We start from the raw sequence: 17,027 nt of genomic DNA, 5'->3' as shown, positions 1-17,027 counted from the left end.
CATTCAAAAGGTGTTTTTATTATTTCTAGTAACATATATTGTATAAATACTCTATTTTTATATGCCCTCTTACAAAAGCGATATAACTTAAAGTTTTATCATTAGAAAGAAATGTATAAAAATAAATATGTTATTATAGGCATTTATTACAAACTATAGTCCTTCTTAGAAGGAACACACAAACCAATACTTATAAAGTATGTAGAATTTATAGTAACATATTTTACTATGTACATATGGGGAAAAAAAGTCATATTCTCTTTCATAGTAGAAGAGCTGAACAGACATTCACCAGGATATGACTGTTGGGCCAGCTGCTGGGGATGGACCTGCGACCCCTCAGTAGCCTCCCCGCTGTGAGACGAGTGATCTCGTGCCCCCAAACACCAGGGATCCCACTCTACACACCCCATTCTTATGCCGGCATTACATCCTTTTTGTGTGATCACCCGGTCTTTCTTGACACAGGAACGGTTTGGTTTTTTTTTTTTACATCCACATTCCTAAAGTAGGCTTACACACAGAGGGAAGAAAGCAGGAGGGACTGCGCTCGTCCTGCCTGGTCCGCAGGAGCATTTGATTCATTGCTGCTTTTTTTTAACCCTTGTAGACGTCCCGCATTTTTACCAACACGTGGAAGTGTTTCTTTGTCAAAAGGAAATCACGAATAAAGACACAACAACGGCCACAAGAAAGTAAAGACGGAGTTCATTTGAGTCATTTGAGGTTGTTAAGCATTTCTCTCGCGGTGGACAGTCCTGAATTCTTACCTCGGGGCAGAAAAGATGGCAGACACGTTCTCCGAGATGATAGCAGCCATAATCCGTGCTGGTTACAGATGCTATTTGTACCCCTTTCCTCCCTCCGTTGTTAGTGAGGTAAAGTAAGCCCTGTCGGAAACTAAAAAAAAAAATCTCTTCTCTCTCCTGCTTTTCATTCCCCAACCTGCCTGATACAAAGAATTTAATCAGTACCACAAAACAGGGATTGTATACTCCTTAAACTAAGTCTGACAATTGTTTCTATTTTTTTTTAAACTTGTCATAGATGTAACAAAAGGAATAATAATAATGCCCTGGGGCTGTATCTTGCTATATCATTGCTCAGAGATTAATAACCCTCATTAACTCCCCTATCAGATTTGTAACTGGCAGGATATTCTGACGCTCTAACTTCTTTTCTACCTACCTCTACGCTCCCAACTCCTTGACACTCCTAGTTGATCACGGGCAAGGTACACCGGATCCCTCCAGCCTTCTTGATTTCAGTGCATCAGCCCTTCCACACCTCGTCCTTCCCTCAACACTCACGCTGCTTAACTACATTCTGCCATCGTACAAAAATCTATGTAATGCTTAGGTTTCTTTAAAGGATCACAGCTCTCGTGAGACAACACCCCCCCATCGTGGGACAGACACTGCAAGTTTCTCTTTTTGTAACCCTTCCCGCAAGTCTTGGAACATGGTGACCAATCCCCTAGCTGCCAGTGGGGGCAAGGCAGGTCCGCGCAGGGTCTGGTGCTGGCCGGCTTCACTTCCTTCGCACACTCCGAGGCGGGCTGCCCGTGAATGTCCCGGCACTCCACCAGTCTTCTCTGCCAGCCCAGCCCGCAGGACTTGGAGCATTCGCCCCACTCTTCGATGACCCATTCGGAGAAAGTAGGGATGGCATTGAAAGACTCCTTCTTCTTCTTCACAAAATAGGTGTATTTAATTTTAGGGCGAAGGGCGTTGCCCACGGTGAGGACCTGGATGGTTATGGGCTCTTTGAGGGGGCTGAAGCTGCGGATTCTTTCCAACGAGGCGGACGAGCCACTGTACCTCAGGACGGTCCCTTTGTACGTAATGTCTTGCTCCAAAGTGGACAGAGTGAAGTCGCCATTCAGGATATAGGTGCCATCGGCAGCTTTGATGGCAAGATAGCTTCCGTTATTTCTGGATCCCCTCTGATTCCGTTGTTTCACTTCAATGTTTGTGGCTCCAGCTGGAATTGTGATGATATCCTGATATCCAGGTCTGCAGGCAGGAAAAACAGATACAAGACTCTCTCAGTCCCTTGGGTAATTCTATTACTTATCATCACGTAGAATGTAATTTTTATCAGACCCGTAAAATTACATCTAAAGAATAAGATCTCTGGGAATGTGACATTTTAAAACTCACTTGGCACTAGTCACCGATCCTGATGTTTTCTTGCATGTAGATCCATTTCCTCCACAGATACCACATTTATCAAACTTCTTTTTGGAGTCTATGATACGATCGCAACCAGCTTTTACACACTGTCCCTGCACGCAGACAGACGTGGAATCTGGGCTACACGGGGTACCGTCAACCACCTGAAGAGGAAGAGCGATATACCTGGTGTCACACATTAACACGGGAAAGAGATGATGCCCTGCTAATTAGGAAGGTTTCCCTCATTAACATACTGTCTCTGCCTTCCTGACCATCATAGTTAAAATAGAACTCAACACATGTCACCTACTACCCTTCTTGGTGGCTTTTATTATATTATTATAAACCAGAGAATGGTTTTTGGAAATTAGATAAGAATTTTTTGTTAAAGAATGACATGATTGTGAGAATCCTTACATAATTTCAAAGAAATCTTGGCTATGGGGGACTCCTTGCCTTAAGAAACAAGCACTGAATAGATCTAAGGAAAGTTTACTTAAGATACGAGGCAAACAGGGGTGTCTGGGTGACTCAGTTGGTTAAGATGTAGATGTCTGAAAAAATTCTAATTTTTTTTGATTATTTGTTTATTGACCCATCTCACTTCTAGGTAAGGTCAATGAAAGCAGAGCTTGTCAATTTGTTTACTGCGGTTTGCTCTGTGCCCAGAATAATTCCCAGCAATTGTACATGCCAAGTAAGTCAGTTGTATGTGGAATCTACAACTGGGAAGTATTTTCACAGCCCGCAGTGATCACTGCACATGATAATCTCAACCAAAATTCTTTTATTTTTTTTTAACCTCAGAACCAGATTTATCCCCTCAGCAAAACAGCAAAATGATGCTTCTAATGTATGTCCTCAAACAGAAGAGTTATCAATGCTCAGAGCTCATTTTAATAAGCCCATTTGCACATGCCAGTGGTAATCCCCAGTTAGTACTTCGGTCCATGCCTAAGCTATCTTCCAAAACTACTGGTTGGTTGCCATGCGAATTTATCTAACCATGAAGGGCTTTTCTTTGTATATCACAGTACTAACAAGCAATGACAAGAACCCTGAGTGCTGGATTCAAGCTTTATTCCTAACTGACAACACCGCCATACTCAAAGCAGACAGCTGCCAAGCTATCTAAAGAGATCTGATTTGAAATGGAACCCGTTAATATATAAACTAATGAACTGGTATCCTAAGTTGTGTAAAAAGTTCACAGTTCAAGCCCTTGCCTCTTAGGCAAGAGTATGAATGAGAATAACTACCTTGGGCTGCAACACGAAGAAGAAGCCAATGCCTTTGGCTTGACAGATGAGTTTGCATCTGTCCTTGGGCGAGACGCCAGCGTACTTGGGTGTCCACTCCACCGCGGGCCCGCTCCCAAAGGAAACTTTAGAAAACTCATTGTGTGCCTCACATTGTTCTTCTCTAAAGGTTTTTCCTGGAAAAAAAAGGATATAATGACATCACCAGTTTTCAACCCTTACCTGCTGGTTTGCGGCCACATGGCCCGGTCCCCGTGTCTACTCACCATTGTTGTCTGGACAGTCTTCAATGTTACATGACCTGTAGCGCACGCGCTTGCCTTCACAGTACTTCCCTCCGTTTTTGGGGACCGGGTTGTCACACTCCCTCATTGTGTACTGAACTCCTCCACCACAGGTTCTCGAACAGTCTCCCCAGGGTCCCCAGGGCCCCCAGCTTCCATGAACAGGAGTCTAAACGAGGACACAAGTGATCAGCATTAGAACTCTCTACGGAGGTCTTCTTAGGGAATAGAAGAGAAAAACAAGAGATAAAGAACCAGCTGTAAAAAAGAATCATCAAAGCCGCCAACAGGGGTGTTTATGGTGGTATCGGATGTGGTAGCGTCACTCTGTTCCTTCCAATTCTGAATTTTAACGGAGTACGCACATGTTGCCACAGAAAAACTCACATGGAAGTGCATCTCGTCCGTCTTGTTCACACACTTGCCGTCGATACACCATCTCCCTTCCCCACAGCTGGTGCCATCTGCCCAGGGGAAGTGTTTGGTTTGGCACACAAGCAGCCCGCCGGAGGTGCCTGTGCACCACAGCGTCATGCACGTGCTGGCTGCGTCCAGGCAGTGCTTGGACTCCTCCCCAAATGTGAACTGGCACTGCCGGTTGGCATCATACAAGGTCCCGGGGAGATCCGAGGGGAGCTGGATGGGGTTCTGGGGCTTGTCCATCAAACATTCCCCTGCAACAGAAATGCCAGCTCATATTATAAAACAGGAAATGAAAACACGCCAAAGGCAGCTCAGTTTCAGAAAATATGGATCATAAGACATAATAAATAGCAGAGTGATTTGAACACTAGAGCTTCTGGGGAAAATGCCAGGGAGGTTTACACAATTTGTAAGATATTGTCCTCTAAGGGGTATGTCCACGTTAACAGTGACCGGAAGTTATTGTTCTGCTGAAAAACTCAAATTAATGTATGTTAGGAGCTACTCGGCCAGAAGAATTATCTGTTATGGGGAATTAAATTCTAAAAATGTATGCTCTTGACAATGAAAGTAATTTGGAAGGAGGAGGAAGAAAGAGAACCAAAAAAAAAAAAAAAGAATAAAGAGAGAGAAAGAGCTGGTTAACTAGAACCTTCCATGTGGAAGCCTTTAGAAAGAGTAGCTCAAGCATCTTACCATGACCATTATCCAGAAATGACGTAATCATGTAGGCACTGCAGGGAGACCAGGGCTGGCTGTGGTTCAAGTTGGAAAGCATTGACGCCATCATGTGGGAATTCTGGTCGATGCCATTAATGCTGGCACACTGCTTGGCATCATCATGGGGCATGTTAAACACGTGGCCTAAGGAGCAACCCGAAATCCACATCAAAATATAGGTCATTTGCAGCATTTGTTTCCCCCATCGGGGATTCGTTTGTCTCAAAGTGGTATTTCTAGAAGAAGAAATGTACTTTGGAAGCAATCTAGTTCGGACACAATGTGTCTGTTTTTCACAAGTTGCAAAAAAATATGTTAATTTCCAAAGGTCCAGAGCTCCTCCTATGTTATTCTGAATCCTAATAAGGCTGGCTGTGTTTAGAATAGTGGAAAAAAAAATACTTCCTGCAGTTTCTAGAAAGCTCTGGAACCGGAAACAACAATATAACCTGCTGACTCGCCCCTTCAACAAGCACACGGTTTATCAGTTTCATAACTCAGTGAAGCGGACTTGCTCCTACTCTGAATGGACTCACCTAGTTCATGAGCTGTGGTGAAGGCGGCTTGTAAGCCATCATCTTCTATGACCGAGCAGCTTCGGCTGGGATCACATATAGTTCCAACATCAGCCATCCCAAGAGTGTCACATGTCTGGGCCCCACACAGGTCCTAAAAGGAACAGAGGTGGGTCCTGACTCATAGGCTCAGAGAACGCGAACCTTGGCACCTAACTTTTTGGCAACATCTATCTCCACGTTTGTTTGGGAGCACTTCCATTCACTGTTGCTGAGCTGTCCTTTTGGGGCTACTTTGGGTGACTTTAATTATGATTTTTCTCTAATGCTATTCACATAGGACGGGGAGACTTGAGATACTAAAATTAAGGAAGAACTAAGTAAAAGGGACCAGGCTAGTCAATTAAAAAAAAAAAAACAAAGTAAGTGCAAAACACTGGGGAAATGCCTTAGGCGCATTTGCTTGTGACAAAGCAGACTCCCCAGAGGACAGTCCTCATCCACAGGGTCTTGCTCTCACCTGTCTGGTGAAGAGAATCGCCGTGTCATAGTGTTCTCCGTCCCGGTCGCTGGGCGGGTTGTGCTGCTTCTGCCAGTTACAGAAGTTCCTCAGAGTGAGGGCGGCATTGGAGGTCACTTCTGGCCCCTTCTGTTCCTCGTAGATGACCAGTATCTTCACCACCACCAGGCTCACGGAATTCCGAATGCTGGGGTGTTTGTACAGCCTGGCTGCCACCGAGAACAAGGTGAGAAGGTAGTGTTTTAGGCCACTGCCATGAAACTCGGCCATTGACTGGTCGGCCACGAGCATAGTTTCCACATAGCGGTGGCTGGACACAAACCGCTTCTTTCTTACGCTTCCAGTTCCTGTAAAGAGACAGAAAAGATCATTTGCTCAGGGGCGGTCTTGCCAAGAATACTGACCTTCCCAGAGTATATAAGGAAAGCCTAACCAGTCAGAGCAAATAACACAAAAATATACCTAGAGCAACAATAACAAAAATATTTGCATCTCTTTCCACTGAAAGTGTTATTTTTAAAGTTTATTTCCTTTATTATTATTTTCTCTCTCTACTTCAAATAAAAAAGCCATGTGAGTCATTGAGAGTTCAGGCTTTTTTTTTTTTTTTTTGGTGAGCAGTATTTCTTTTGTCCTCTTTGTAATCCTGTAAACTGAACGAGGCAGTACGCACATCATCCCGCCCAGCTGTAGTAAAAACTTGGAGCAAGGGCGGCAGGCAGAGCCCCTGAGTCACTCTTTCACAGGCCAGGACCCAAATCCTGAATGAGATCATCCGACTCCACGTGGAAGGCCCAGGGCAGGGCTGGGGCCTCTGCCAAGGGGCCGGGCCTGAAGGAATCTCAGCCCGCTCCGCTCTCTCATTCCAGGGGTCCCTAGGGGTGCTCTGCTCTTGCCAAATCCGGGCACAAGGACCACACACTCTGCCCAGCAGCCTATCCCCCTACTCCCACTGCCCCAGGGAACTAAGTTCCTGCCTTGCGCAGTGGGGGCCACGTTTGATTATTCAGAAAAGAGCCCTTTGACTCTTGACTGAAAACCAGCCCCCAGGGGAGTCCTAAACTGGACGCTGACCGCGTAACGGCTTCAAGGAGCAGATGTCCAGGGGAAGAGAGGAAAACTCGAAAACAGGACACCTGAGAAAGTTAAGGACGAAACAAAGGCACCAAAGCGATAGAATGAAGAGAACAGGACAGTGAGCACCGCACACAACTGAAAAGAGTCAGGGTGAGGCGTTGCAGGAAAGATCAGCAGGGACTAACACGCAACAGGGCTTGAGAGCAGAGTTTTGGCCGCGAGAGGGAGCGCAAACTGGGAGGCCGGGTGGGAGGCGCGGAGAGGCGGGGCCAGCCGGGCAAAGACCTCCCAGGCAGGTTCTGCAGAGGGGCCCGGCCGCCGCCAGCCGGTTGGGGTCAGCCTCTTACGGGGGAAGGGGGAGCAGGCGGAGGCCAGCGGAACAGAGATTCTAGCGCAGCTGTCCAGGCTCGCGGGTTGCGCTCCGCGAGGTCACCGCCGCGCCTCCGCCCTCCATCTCCGCCCTCCTCTGGGCGCAGGGTGCGGGCACAGGCCCCAGTTACGAGACTAAGAGCAAAGTTGCAACCCGACCAAAGAACACATGCACCATCGTTAAAGAGAAACTCACAGGACGGAAAGAGGTCACACGGGCTCCCACTAAACTAAAGTGGAAGGAGAAGGGTTATCAACTCTTCCCTTCCCTGTCGTTGCGCCTTAGTCAGCAGAAAATTGTTGATTTGTCTGTCCTCTCTTGATCATTCATTACTCGGGCAAACGGGATTCTGTTCTAGCAGGATGGGAATAGTTCACCAACCCAAAACCTCAAGCCACATTCCTCCACACCAGGCCTCCATCCAGTCCCCAGACATCTGGTCCTGCCTGCGAACAGGACTTCACCCTCAACGTGCGCAGCACAGAGACAGTGAGGAAAGGGGGATGAATGGGGAGACAAGTGAGAGCAACTCTTCAGGGATCGATACCTGTCGGCTGTCCCGCCCGCTGCAGCGCCGGGTCCCGCGGCAGCCACTGCTCCCCGGCGTCCTCGCTCGCCGTCCCCGCGCCCCTTGCGAGCCGGGTCTCGTCCTCCGTGACCCCGCACTTGGCGCCGCCGCCGCCCCGCCGCCTCCGCCGCAGGAGATGGAACTTGGGCAGCTCCGGCTGCTCCTCCCCGGCGGCGGCGGCAGCGGGGGCGAGACGCACGGTGGCGGCGACAGGCGCGGGCTGGATGAAGTACTCCTCGCCCTGCAGGTAGAAGGCGCCGCGCACGCCCTCGCAGAGGCTGAGAGCCGCGGCCGAGCCAGAGTCGCCGTTCACTGTGCCGGAGTAGAAGCAGTGCGCCAGGTCGCCGGCGGCGTCCGGACGGAGCGCGTCGGGCCCAGGCTTGCGCCCCACGGTCTGCAGCGTGAAACCCGGCGCCAGGAAGCCGCGGTCGGACTGCAGCTCCAGGAGCAGCTGCCGGCCGAAGGCGTCCAGGCGGAGGCGGGTGAGCTTGAGTCCCGGCTCGCGCTCCAATACGGGCTGTACCAACTCCTCGTCTTCCTCTGCGGGGCGCCCACGCGCCCCGGGCAGGAGCAGCAGCCCTGCAGCCGCCGCGAGCAGTAGCAGCGCGGGCGCAGGCTGTGAGCCCCGAGGCCGCCGCGCCGGCTCCCTGTTCCCCATGTCGCGGCTTCCTGTGCTCCTTCGAAAGCCCGCGGGGACTGGTCGATGCACCCGAGTCCCGGGAGGCACCACGCGCCGCAGTGCACGGAGCGAGGGGGCTATTGTTCGGGTTGGGAGCACGGAGCCTCGTTGGCCTCGCTCTGGGTTGTTACAATTAACTATTATTCTTAGAAAGTGAGCGCAGGGCCGGCCGCGGACAGGACTCCCGGAGTCACTGGAAAAGAGGCGCTGCAGTTCTACGGGCGCGCGGGAAGTTTTTCTTCTAGAGCAGAGTTGGAGGCACAGCGCAGCAGGGGCTGGCAGGGAGGCTGTTGCAGGGACAGGAAGTGCCCTGGGACGCCTCCGGGGCAGGGGGCAACGGGCAACGCGAGGATCAGTGCCTGGAGCCCCTCTTCGGTCTCCGCCTTGGCCGCAGGGCTGCTGGCTTTGCCCAAGACTCGGTCCTCTCGGCCCTACTCTGCGCCCTGGTTTTGCAGTGGCGCCTGGCGTGGAGCCGCTCTCCAGCGAGTGCAAGAACCAGGCAGCCCGGGCCGCCCTTTTATAGTCTCGACTGCGTCTCCACCTCCCCCCTCCCTCTCTTTCTCTCTTGGCCGCCTTTCCATCCCAAAGACACCGCCCCCTAAACTCAGTCCGTGCTAAAGCGCGCTCAGCGCCGCGGGCCCGGGCGGGGGAGGGGACGGCCTCCGCGCTGGCAGGGCGCCCCGGGCTCGTCAATCTGGGGGCGGAAGACGCAGGAGGGGCGTTGTGACCAGCACTTTGTGCGTCTGGGGCTGATGCTGGGAGAAGGTACTCCCTTCCACTGCGCCTTCCCCTTCGCTGGCTTCACGGACCACCCTCCCTTCTCGCCGCCCTGGTGCGGGAGCGCAGTTCGCGCGCTGGGCTGCAGTTCCCAGAAGGGACGGTGGGGGTGGAGAGCTGAGTCCCTTCTCCCAAGATTTCCCTGTACGGGGGCTGTCACTGTGCCTCCTCCCTTTGTCACCCCCTCCCGCAGCCCCTGAATCCCCAGTTTGTAAGATGAGCCGTGACTGCCCTTTCTAGAAAAATACCCCACCCAACCTCTCCATCTCCCTGGCCTGCCACGGCCGGTTTGTGCAGCTTGCTCTTTCTTCGCCCCAACATTTCTCGGGGAAAGCTTTTTTGGTCAGTGCCTCCCTAGAAAGCATGCCTGTGTCTGAGGGACACTTCCCAGGCTCTAGATTTCAAAATGCCTTCGCAGTGACCTTTACCTCCACCCTTCTCATCCCCTGACATAGAGACTTCTGTTTGGGGACTAGGCTCATACTTCCGGAATAGGTGATCTGGAACACGTTTCAATTCCCTAGAGCCTAGGGAGGGACTTGCGCTTTCTCTTCATTCCAGAAATAATCAACTCCCGCCCAGTCTGCCGCCTTCTACCTAATAGCTGCCGCAGAACGTAGGCCAGACGGGCAGAAACGCGAAGGAACCCCACTTTTCCCCCCAGGGACCAGCGGGATCGCTGAGGCTAGAAAGTGTGCAGTGGGGTAATTGGGAAGCCCCTCCCTCCCTCTTCTTCCCACCAGAAAGGGAAAAGTCTGCATCCGTGTCGTGAAAGCGAGCAAAGACGAGCCTTTCCACCTCCTAGGTCCCTAAGAAAAGGCTGAACCGCTCTTCCATCGAACAAGAGGGAGGGAGGGGCTCAATGACACAGAGGAAGGAAATGTTTCATAATGCTTCCACAGGCGGAAAACCGGGGGACAATGGTGAGAACGGCTACCTCAATCTCGGGGCAGACCTGTGTCCCTCTCGCGGGGGCTCCCTCTTCCTTGCCCCGTGTTCTGGGCTCCCGCCCCTCTATTTTCACCAAGTTTTGTGTCAGCCCTTTCCTCACTCCTCCCCAGACCTTCCCAACTTCAGTCCGCCCCAGCTAGATGCGCCCCTCCAGTCCTCCCACCCGCCCCTCTTCCAACTTTTGCTTTCAGAATACTTTCCAACTTCCTCTCCTCTCAGAGTTCTAGATTGCCTGCTGGAAAAAACAAACACAAACACAAAAAGCCTTGCTTGCCTTCCTTTAGGGAAGATCCAATGGGAAAGAATGGCACAGAGAAGCACACAGGCTTCACTCTTGCTAGGGGCAGTAACAAGTCTTGGCCCCACACGCTGAGGAATGGATGCATTCTTGAATGCCATTGTTGCTGGCTAAGGTTGCTGTCATAGTTAAATGCTGAATGATCCATTGGAGAATGACATACGTTTTAAATAGCAGCTTAAAGTATGTCAATGACTAGTTTCCCTTTGTCTTTGCTGTTCCACTTCCCCACCATCCAACTAACATTCTGACACTGTTTCTGCCTGCCTCCTTTCACCCAGCCTCCCTTCCCAGCACACCTACTCTTCTCCTTCTCCTTCAAATTTAATATTGACCTACACTCGTGAGTGGCCTTGTGCATTTCTACGTTGCATAGCCTAAGTTTCTGTTCATCCTGGAACTAAGCAATTCACTTCGCTCTGCTTCAAGGTGTCATTTCCCATTCAAACATCCTTGCTCCTCCGGATTTGGTTTCTAGACTTTCTTCCTCCTCCTCTTCTTCTTTCTCCTCCTCCTCCTTCTTTTTCCTCTTCATTTTTACATTTCTCTCCTCTGTTACAGTAGTTTTCAAATGTGCCACCTTTCAATGATTTCAGTTCATTTGTTCTTTCATTCTACCTAGAAGAAAGGTAAGATACTTGAGAGAACATTTGAGGAAAAGTCACTTTATGCTTACAAGATATTGACTATGGGATCATGAAAACATGATGGCAAAGCCATCAGCAAGTTTTCAAAACCCTTCCTTAGAGGAGCGTTCTGGAAAAAATAGGTGGTGACCAGAAGGTGGTGATCAGACTGGTCTTGAGATGAAGATTTCAGATACATGAGGTGGTCCAGGGGCTGAAAGACTTACCATATCAGTAAAGTTCAGTGTGATTCCCTTGAATGGGGACAGAATGAGAAAATCAGAAAACCAGCAGAAAAATGTGTAGTTTTTAAAATCATGTAATGCATTCCCAACTTTGAACTCCCCTATGTAAAATTTAGCTTTTAAATTATATTAGAGCAAGTTGGGCCTTTAGTCTCTTTCTGCCTCCAGTGGGGTTCTTATTGGAAGTTTGTTTAATTCAAGGCATACATTTCTAATCTTGAATGGTTTACTTCAAATCCATCATAATTTTTGCAGATTTCATGTTGTATATACAAATAGAGTTGAAAAAACAGAGAGCTAACGGCAAAAGAATGGCCAGGAACATGGCTTTTTTATTCACTGGGTTTCTCTCCAGATTTCTGTTCTTTTGCATAATGACTCCAATCTGTTGTGCACCTGTAGTTCTGGGAAATGATTCTTTTTTAATCGCTTCAACAGAGGCATGGATGTAGAAATTGCCAATTACTCAGCTTGAAAAACTCCATCCGTGCTCAGAAGAACATTTAATCTACTTACTTTTTTGTTTTTAAAGACCAGCGCCCCATTCAGGCACTTGCGGTGTGACACAAATATGTACGTATAAGTATATTTATAAACAAAATTGTGAATCGAAAAACATACTTTACTAGAGGAACAAGACCAAAGGAATGAAATTTGTACATGGTGCTAGTAAAAGTGACATGTGATATTGGATCCTTGTAAGTCAGCTTTGCACTCCCGCTCATAAAATGTTTGCTTCTTGATTTAAACGTGTACCCGACACTCACATGCTGAATTCACCCCTACCATATTTCTGGTTTTCTTTTTATAGAATACATATGTGCTTATGGAAGCATAAATCTTGATATGTCCTAATTTATAGGCCTCAACCAGTTTTTATTCTTTGTAGAGATGACCTAATAAAAGTTAAAATATTTGGCATAAAAATATTTTTACAATTAACAGTTTGACCTTTTAAAAGCATCTGTGTCCTCTATTAACAGAGAAAAGAAAAAGTTTCACACATTTTAAAGTACAAGAACCAAACAAGTATTCATTCTTATTCATACTTTACACGTTGTGTGTGTTTCATTTATGCAGTTGCTACAGACACAATACTCTATTCATAATTCTCGAGAAGTCTATACCAGATTAAGTATTCAAGTAACCATGAAATGAAGGAATCTGGTAAAATACATGAGCTCTTAGCATTGTTTTAGTGTAAACATTGTCTACAGAAACAATGTACATATTTCATAAACATGTAATGCTATTCATATTTTCAAACCAGAGGATTTACCAATTAGAAGAGGAAAGCTGTTTAGCATTAGTGCTTTTTGGGGGAACATATGGTCTAAAATAATACTGGACAAATGGATATTTTATTTGATCATAAATGAGAAAATAGATAGAAAACATCTATGTTAAGCCAGTTATATAGCAGAAATACAAATATTGAAAACAGAAAAATTGCTGTAAATTGCATTTGGATTTAAAATAGCTATGAGCTCAAAATCATGCATTTGCAAGAACTGAAAAGAATATGATCTGTCTAATCCACTCCCCTTGTTTGACAGATGTGGAACTGAGCCTCATGGAGGTTAAGTGATTTGCCTTAAGATGTAGCCAAATTGGGGACTTAGAAAAACACCGGCTCATAATTTTTCATCAATTGCCTTTGGGATTTTTACCAATTAATTGCTTTGCTAGGTAAGTATGTTGTCAGATTTGTCATTGCTGATGTTTCCAATGATTGAGTTTTATTTAAATTCTAAATAGGGATTTTCTGGCAATAAAAATTTCCACCTTAAAAACTGCAGAGCCTTTGGTACTTCTTTTTTGGTCCACGAGGTGGCGAAGTTCTACAACAAATGATATTCAGCTGTTTTTCCCAATAGTTAAGGCTGGAACTTGCAGTTTTTACACCTTTCCAATCTTATTTGACACATTTTCACCAAATTTTCTCTTACCCTTTCATATCATGGGAAAAAATCTTTTAAATATTGTAAATTTTTAAATGTAATTACATCCTTAAAATAATAATAAAATGCCTTAGCTAATTCCTTCTTAATCATGTAGTTCTATTATCTTCAACCAAAAATCAATTAAGCTTTAAAAAAAGGAAATTACCTCTGATAAGGTAATGCTGTGGATCACTTTCATTCATCACATTTAAAAGTTTTTTTTGCAATTCAAATGAAAAGATCATAGACATTGCAATTTACTGAGACAAAAATCCATTCATTAAACAAATGTTACTATTAACTACCTAAGTATGGTTAGTATATATTAATACCTGACTATCAAGGCTAAAGTTACATACTTGCTAAACTTACTTTCTTGGTTTAGAGATTTTCCTTGGCAACAAAGAGGAACTTCCAAGTGCAAAATTCTAAGAAAATAAGAAAACGTTCTACCACCAGGTGGTGACAAACGATAAAAGTTAAAACTATTCTTAAGCCCCAGTACGTCATGCAAATGTTTGACTACCCCAAATACAAGAGACTTCCAAATGTCATATGAATTTAAAATTGTATTATGAGGATGTTTTATTACTTAAAATTAATTAATATTGGCATAGTATCGCTAGTTTAATAAATTCTGGAATTATAAGTGGACAATTTTAGTCAGTAGGAGGCACATGAGACCACAGAAAAAGAAATTTAAACTATTCCCACCCCGCTTATAATTTATTGATTAGCTGATTGAGATAGAAGCTTTTTTTTTTTCTTTTGGTTCTCCCCCTTCCCCTCCTCCCTTCTCCCTCCACCCCCGCATTTAAGCATTTAAGCAGAGATGGTAAATCAATTAGACAGATATTTTGGAAGTGATTTTTGAGATTCCAAAGAGCAAACTTCATGATTTCTAAGCTTCCTTTCTCTAAGGATTTGTGACTTTACAATGCTCCTTTGTATTTTATTGATAACTAATGACTGAATTACGAAGTTCTGTGGTTTATTGGCAATTCGCTATGGCAATTAGAATGATGAGCTCAGAATTATTGACATTTGAATATTTTCAAAGTCCTAGGATTCCTGCCTACCTCACATTCTCCTGGCTCTTATTCCGGGCCCTCAATTCTGGCCATTGCCACACTAAACACTTTTGGGCAGGTGTAACCTGGCAGCATTTCTCAGCTGCACCCTATGTCATGAATGTTTCTCACCTGGAGCCCATCGAAGCTGCAGAATAATGGTCCTGCAATGCAACTGGGGAGCTCAGCGGAGTTAATAGCCAGGTGGTAGCTCTTGACGAGAATTGGAGCCAGTGGGAAATGAGTCCTTGTCATGAGCACACTATGAAGGCACACACGGAGTTGTGTCTTTCCACAGTGTCAGCTGTATGCAGTCATAAGGCAAGGTCAACATAAATATAAAGCAGTTTCAGGGTTCCAGATTCAAGGACATTTCCCCACATGTTTAAATTCTGACACATCACACAAAGCAAATTACAAGACAGGTCACACAACAGACAAGATAGAACGGGGTAGGAAGTTAGCGAACCAAACACAAAGTCAGTCTGTGGACACACAGTTGAGGTGAACCTCTGTCCGGTCCGGGTCAGCTCTCGGCACTTACAGCTTACGTTTCAGCCAAGGAGGATCTCTGTTCTGTTTGGAGATCAGTCTGTTAGAACCTTTGGCTGCAGATGCTTTTTTGCAGACACAGAGGAATCAGTGTCTGGAGAGTCTGATGTTTGCTGCAAAAATCCTCCCTTTTTAAAGGGATTTAATCAGTCTTGGGCCTTCGCAGACCTCTCTCCTCTGGTTCTGCTGGTTATCAGTTCTGTGTTATCCCCCAATGCTGGTCTCAGCAATAAGGGTTCTTAGGCGCAACACCCCTCACTGCTTGAATCACTGCTTGACATGAGCGACTCCATCTCATTCTCTACAGTCTCTTCTTTTCCTTGGAGACAGAATAGAGGTCCATTATACCTGTCTCTTCAGAGGGTCCTGATAGAACCAAGTTCCAAGTGTCCTTAATGCACCCTTGGATTGGCTTCGTCCCTTCGCCCTCTTATTCTTGCTTGTCTCCCTCTCCTGCTTTCTAAGCTAGCCTACAGGCTCCTTGCCCTTCGACCTCCTCAAAGACTACATGCCCACAAGCCCTGTCGGGAGGCTGCTTTCTGGGCTCAGCTGAATGTCAAACAGTGAGTATCAGAAGTTGCTGTAGACGGCACTGCTCCCCGATCAGACATCGATATATATCCTTTGCTGCTGGTAAGTGGGGTGGCCTCGCCTGCGGCACGCAGTGGCATTGTCACGGCAAAGACTCTCGCTGCGGGGTGAGGTGGCAGGTGTTTGCAGCAGCAGGGCTCTTAAAGAGAATGAGGAAAAGAGTAATTAAGAAGAGTGTGTGGTCGCCACAGATAAAGGACTGGTATCCAAGATCTACAAAGAACTTCTCAAACTCAATACACGAGAAACAAATAAACAAATCATAAAATGGGCAGAAGATATGAACAGACACTTTTCCAATGAAGACATACAAATGGCTAACAGACACATGAAAAAATGTTCAAAATCATTAGCCATCAGGGAAATTCAAATCAAAACCACACTGAGATACCACCTTACGCCAGTTAGAATGGCAAAGATAGACAAGGCAAGAAACAACAATTGTTGGAGAGGATGTGGAGAAAGGGGATCCCTCCTACATTGTTGGTGGGAATGCAAGTTGGTACAGCCACTCTGGAAAACAGTGTGGAGGTCCCTTAAAAAGTTAAAAATTGAACTACCCTATGACCCAGCCATTGCACTACTGGGTGTTTACCCCAAAGATACAGACGTAGTAAAGAGAAGGGCCATATGCACCCCAATGTTCATAGCTGCATTGTCCACAATAGCCAAATCATGGAAGGAGCCGAGATGCCCTTCAACAGATGACTGGATTAAGAAGCTGTGGTCCATATATACAATGGAATATTACTCAGCTATCAGAAAGAACGAATTCTCAACATTTGCTGCAACATGGACGGCACTGGAGGAGATAATGCTAAGTGAAATAAGTCAAGCAGAGAAAGACAATTATCATATGATTTCTCTCATCTATGGAACATAAGAACTAGGATGATCGGTAGGGGAAGAAAGGGATAAAGAAAAGGGGGGTAATCAGAAGGGGGAATGAAACATGAGAGACTATGGACTATGAGAAACAAACTGAAGACTTCAGAGGGGGGGGGGTGGGGGAATGGGATAGACTGGTGATGGGTAGTAAGGAGGGCACGTATTGCATGGTGCACTGGGTGTTATACGCAACTAATGAAGCATCAAACTTTACATCAGAATCTGGGGATGTACTGTATGGTGATTAACATAATATAATAAAATAAAATTTAAAAAAAAAGAGTGTGTGGTCAGATGGGTTTTTTTTCTTTTTCTTTTTTAAAGATTTTATTCAGGGGCGCCTGGGTGGCACAGCGGTTAAGCGTCTGCCTTCGGCTCAGGGCGTGATCCCGGCGTTATGGGATCGAGCCCCACGTCAGGCTCCTCTGCTATGAGCCTGCTTCTTCCTCTCCCACTCCCCCTGCTTGTGTTCCCTCTCTCGCTGGCTGTCTCTA

General features: G+C 46.6%; 1 protein-coding gene across 1 annotated transcript; it reads right to left on the bottom strand.

Annotated features, from left to right (window-relative positions):
- Positions 1-479: 479 nt before the first annotated feature.
- Positions 480-8,571, bottom strand: ADAMTS1 (ADAM metallopeptidase with thrombospondin type 1 motif 1). The gene is made up of 9 exons (XM_034656486.1): positions 7,893-8,571; positions 5,899-6,245; positions 5,400-5,532; positions 4,840-5,007; positions 4,108-4,394; positions 3,703-3,889; positions 3,437-3,612; positions 2,163-2,338; positions 480-2,015 (listed from the first exon to the last, which is right to left on the bottom strand). The coding sequence occupies exons 1-9, from the start codon at positions 8,569-8,571 to the stop codon at positions 1,316-1,318; spliced, it is 2,853 nt and encodes a 950-aa protein (XP_034512377.1). The 3' UTR covers positions 480-1,315.
- Between the last annotated feature and the right edge of the window lie 8,456 nt (positions 8,572-17,027).

The sequence above is a fragment of the Ailuropoda melanoleuca genome, chromosome 1 (assembly GCF_002007445.2).
Source record: "Ailuropoda melanoleuca isolate Jingjing chromosome 1, ASM200744v2, whole genome shotgun sequence".
NCBI lineage: Eukaryota > Metazoa > Chordata > Mammalia > Carnivora > Ursidae > Ailuropoda > Ailuropoda melanoleuca.
Note: the sequence above shows the minus strand (reverse complement) of the source record. Positions and strands in the feature narration are given on the sequence as shown.

What these genes read in the sequence shown, in the direction of transcription:
- ADAMTS1 (XM_034656486.1), bottom strand. Translation starts at nt 8,571, where the DNA reads ATGGGGAACAGGGAGCCGGCGCGGCGGCCTCGGGGCTCACAGCCTGCG. An exon ending in CGGACGAGATGCACTTCCAT is followed by an intron (nt 3,890 to 4,107) that starts GTGAGTTTTTCT and finishes GTCCTCGTTTAG; the next exon opens with ACTCCTGTTCATGGAAGCTG. An exon ending in TCTTCGTGTTGCAGCCCAAG is followed by an intron (nt 2,339 to 3,436) that starts GTAGTTATTCTC and finishes CTTCCTCTTCAG; the next exon opens with GTGGTTGACGGTACCCCGTG.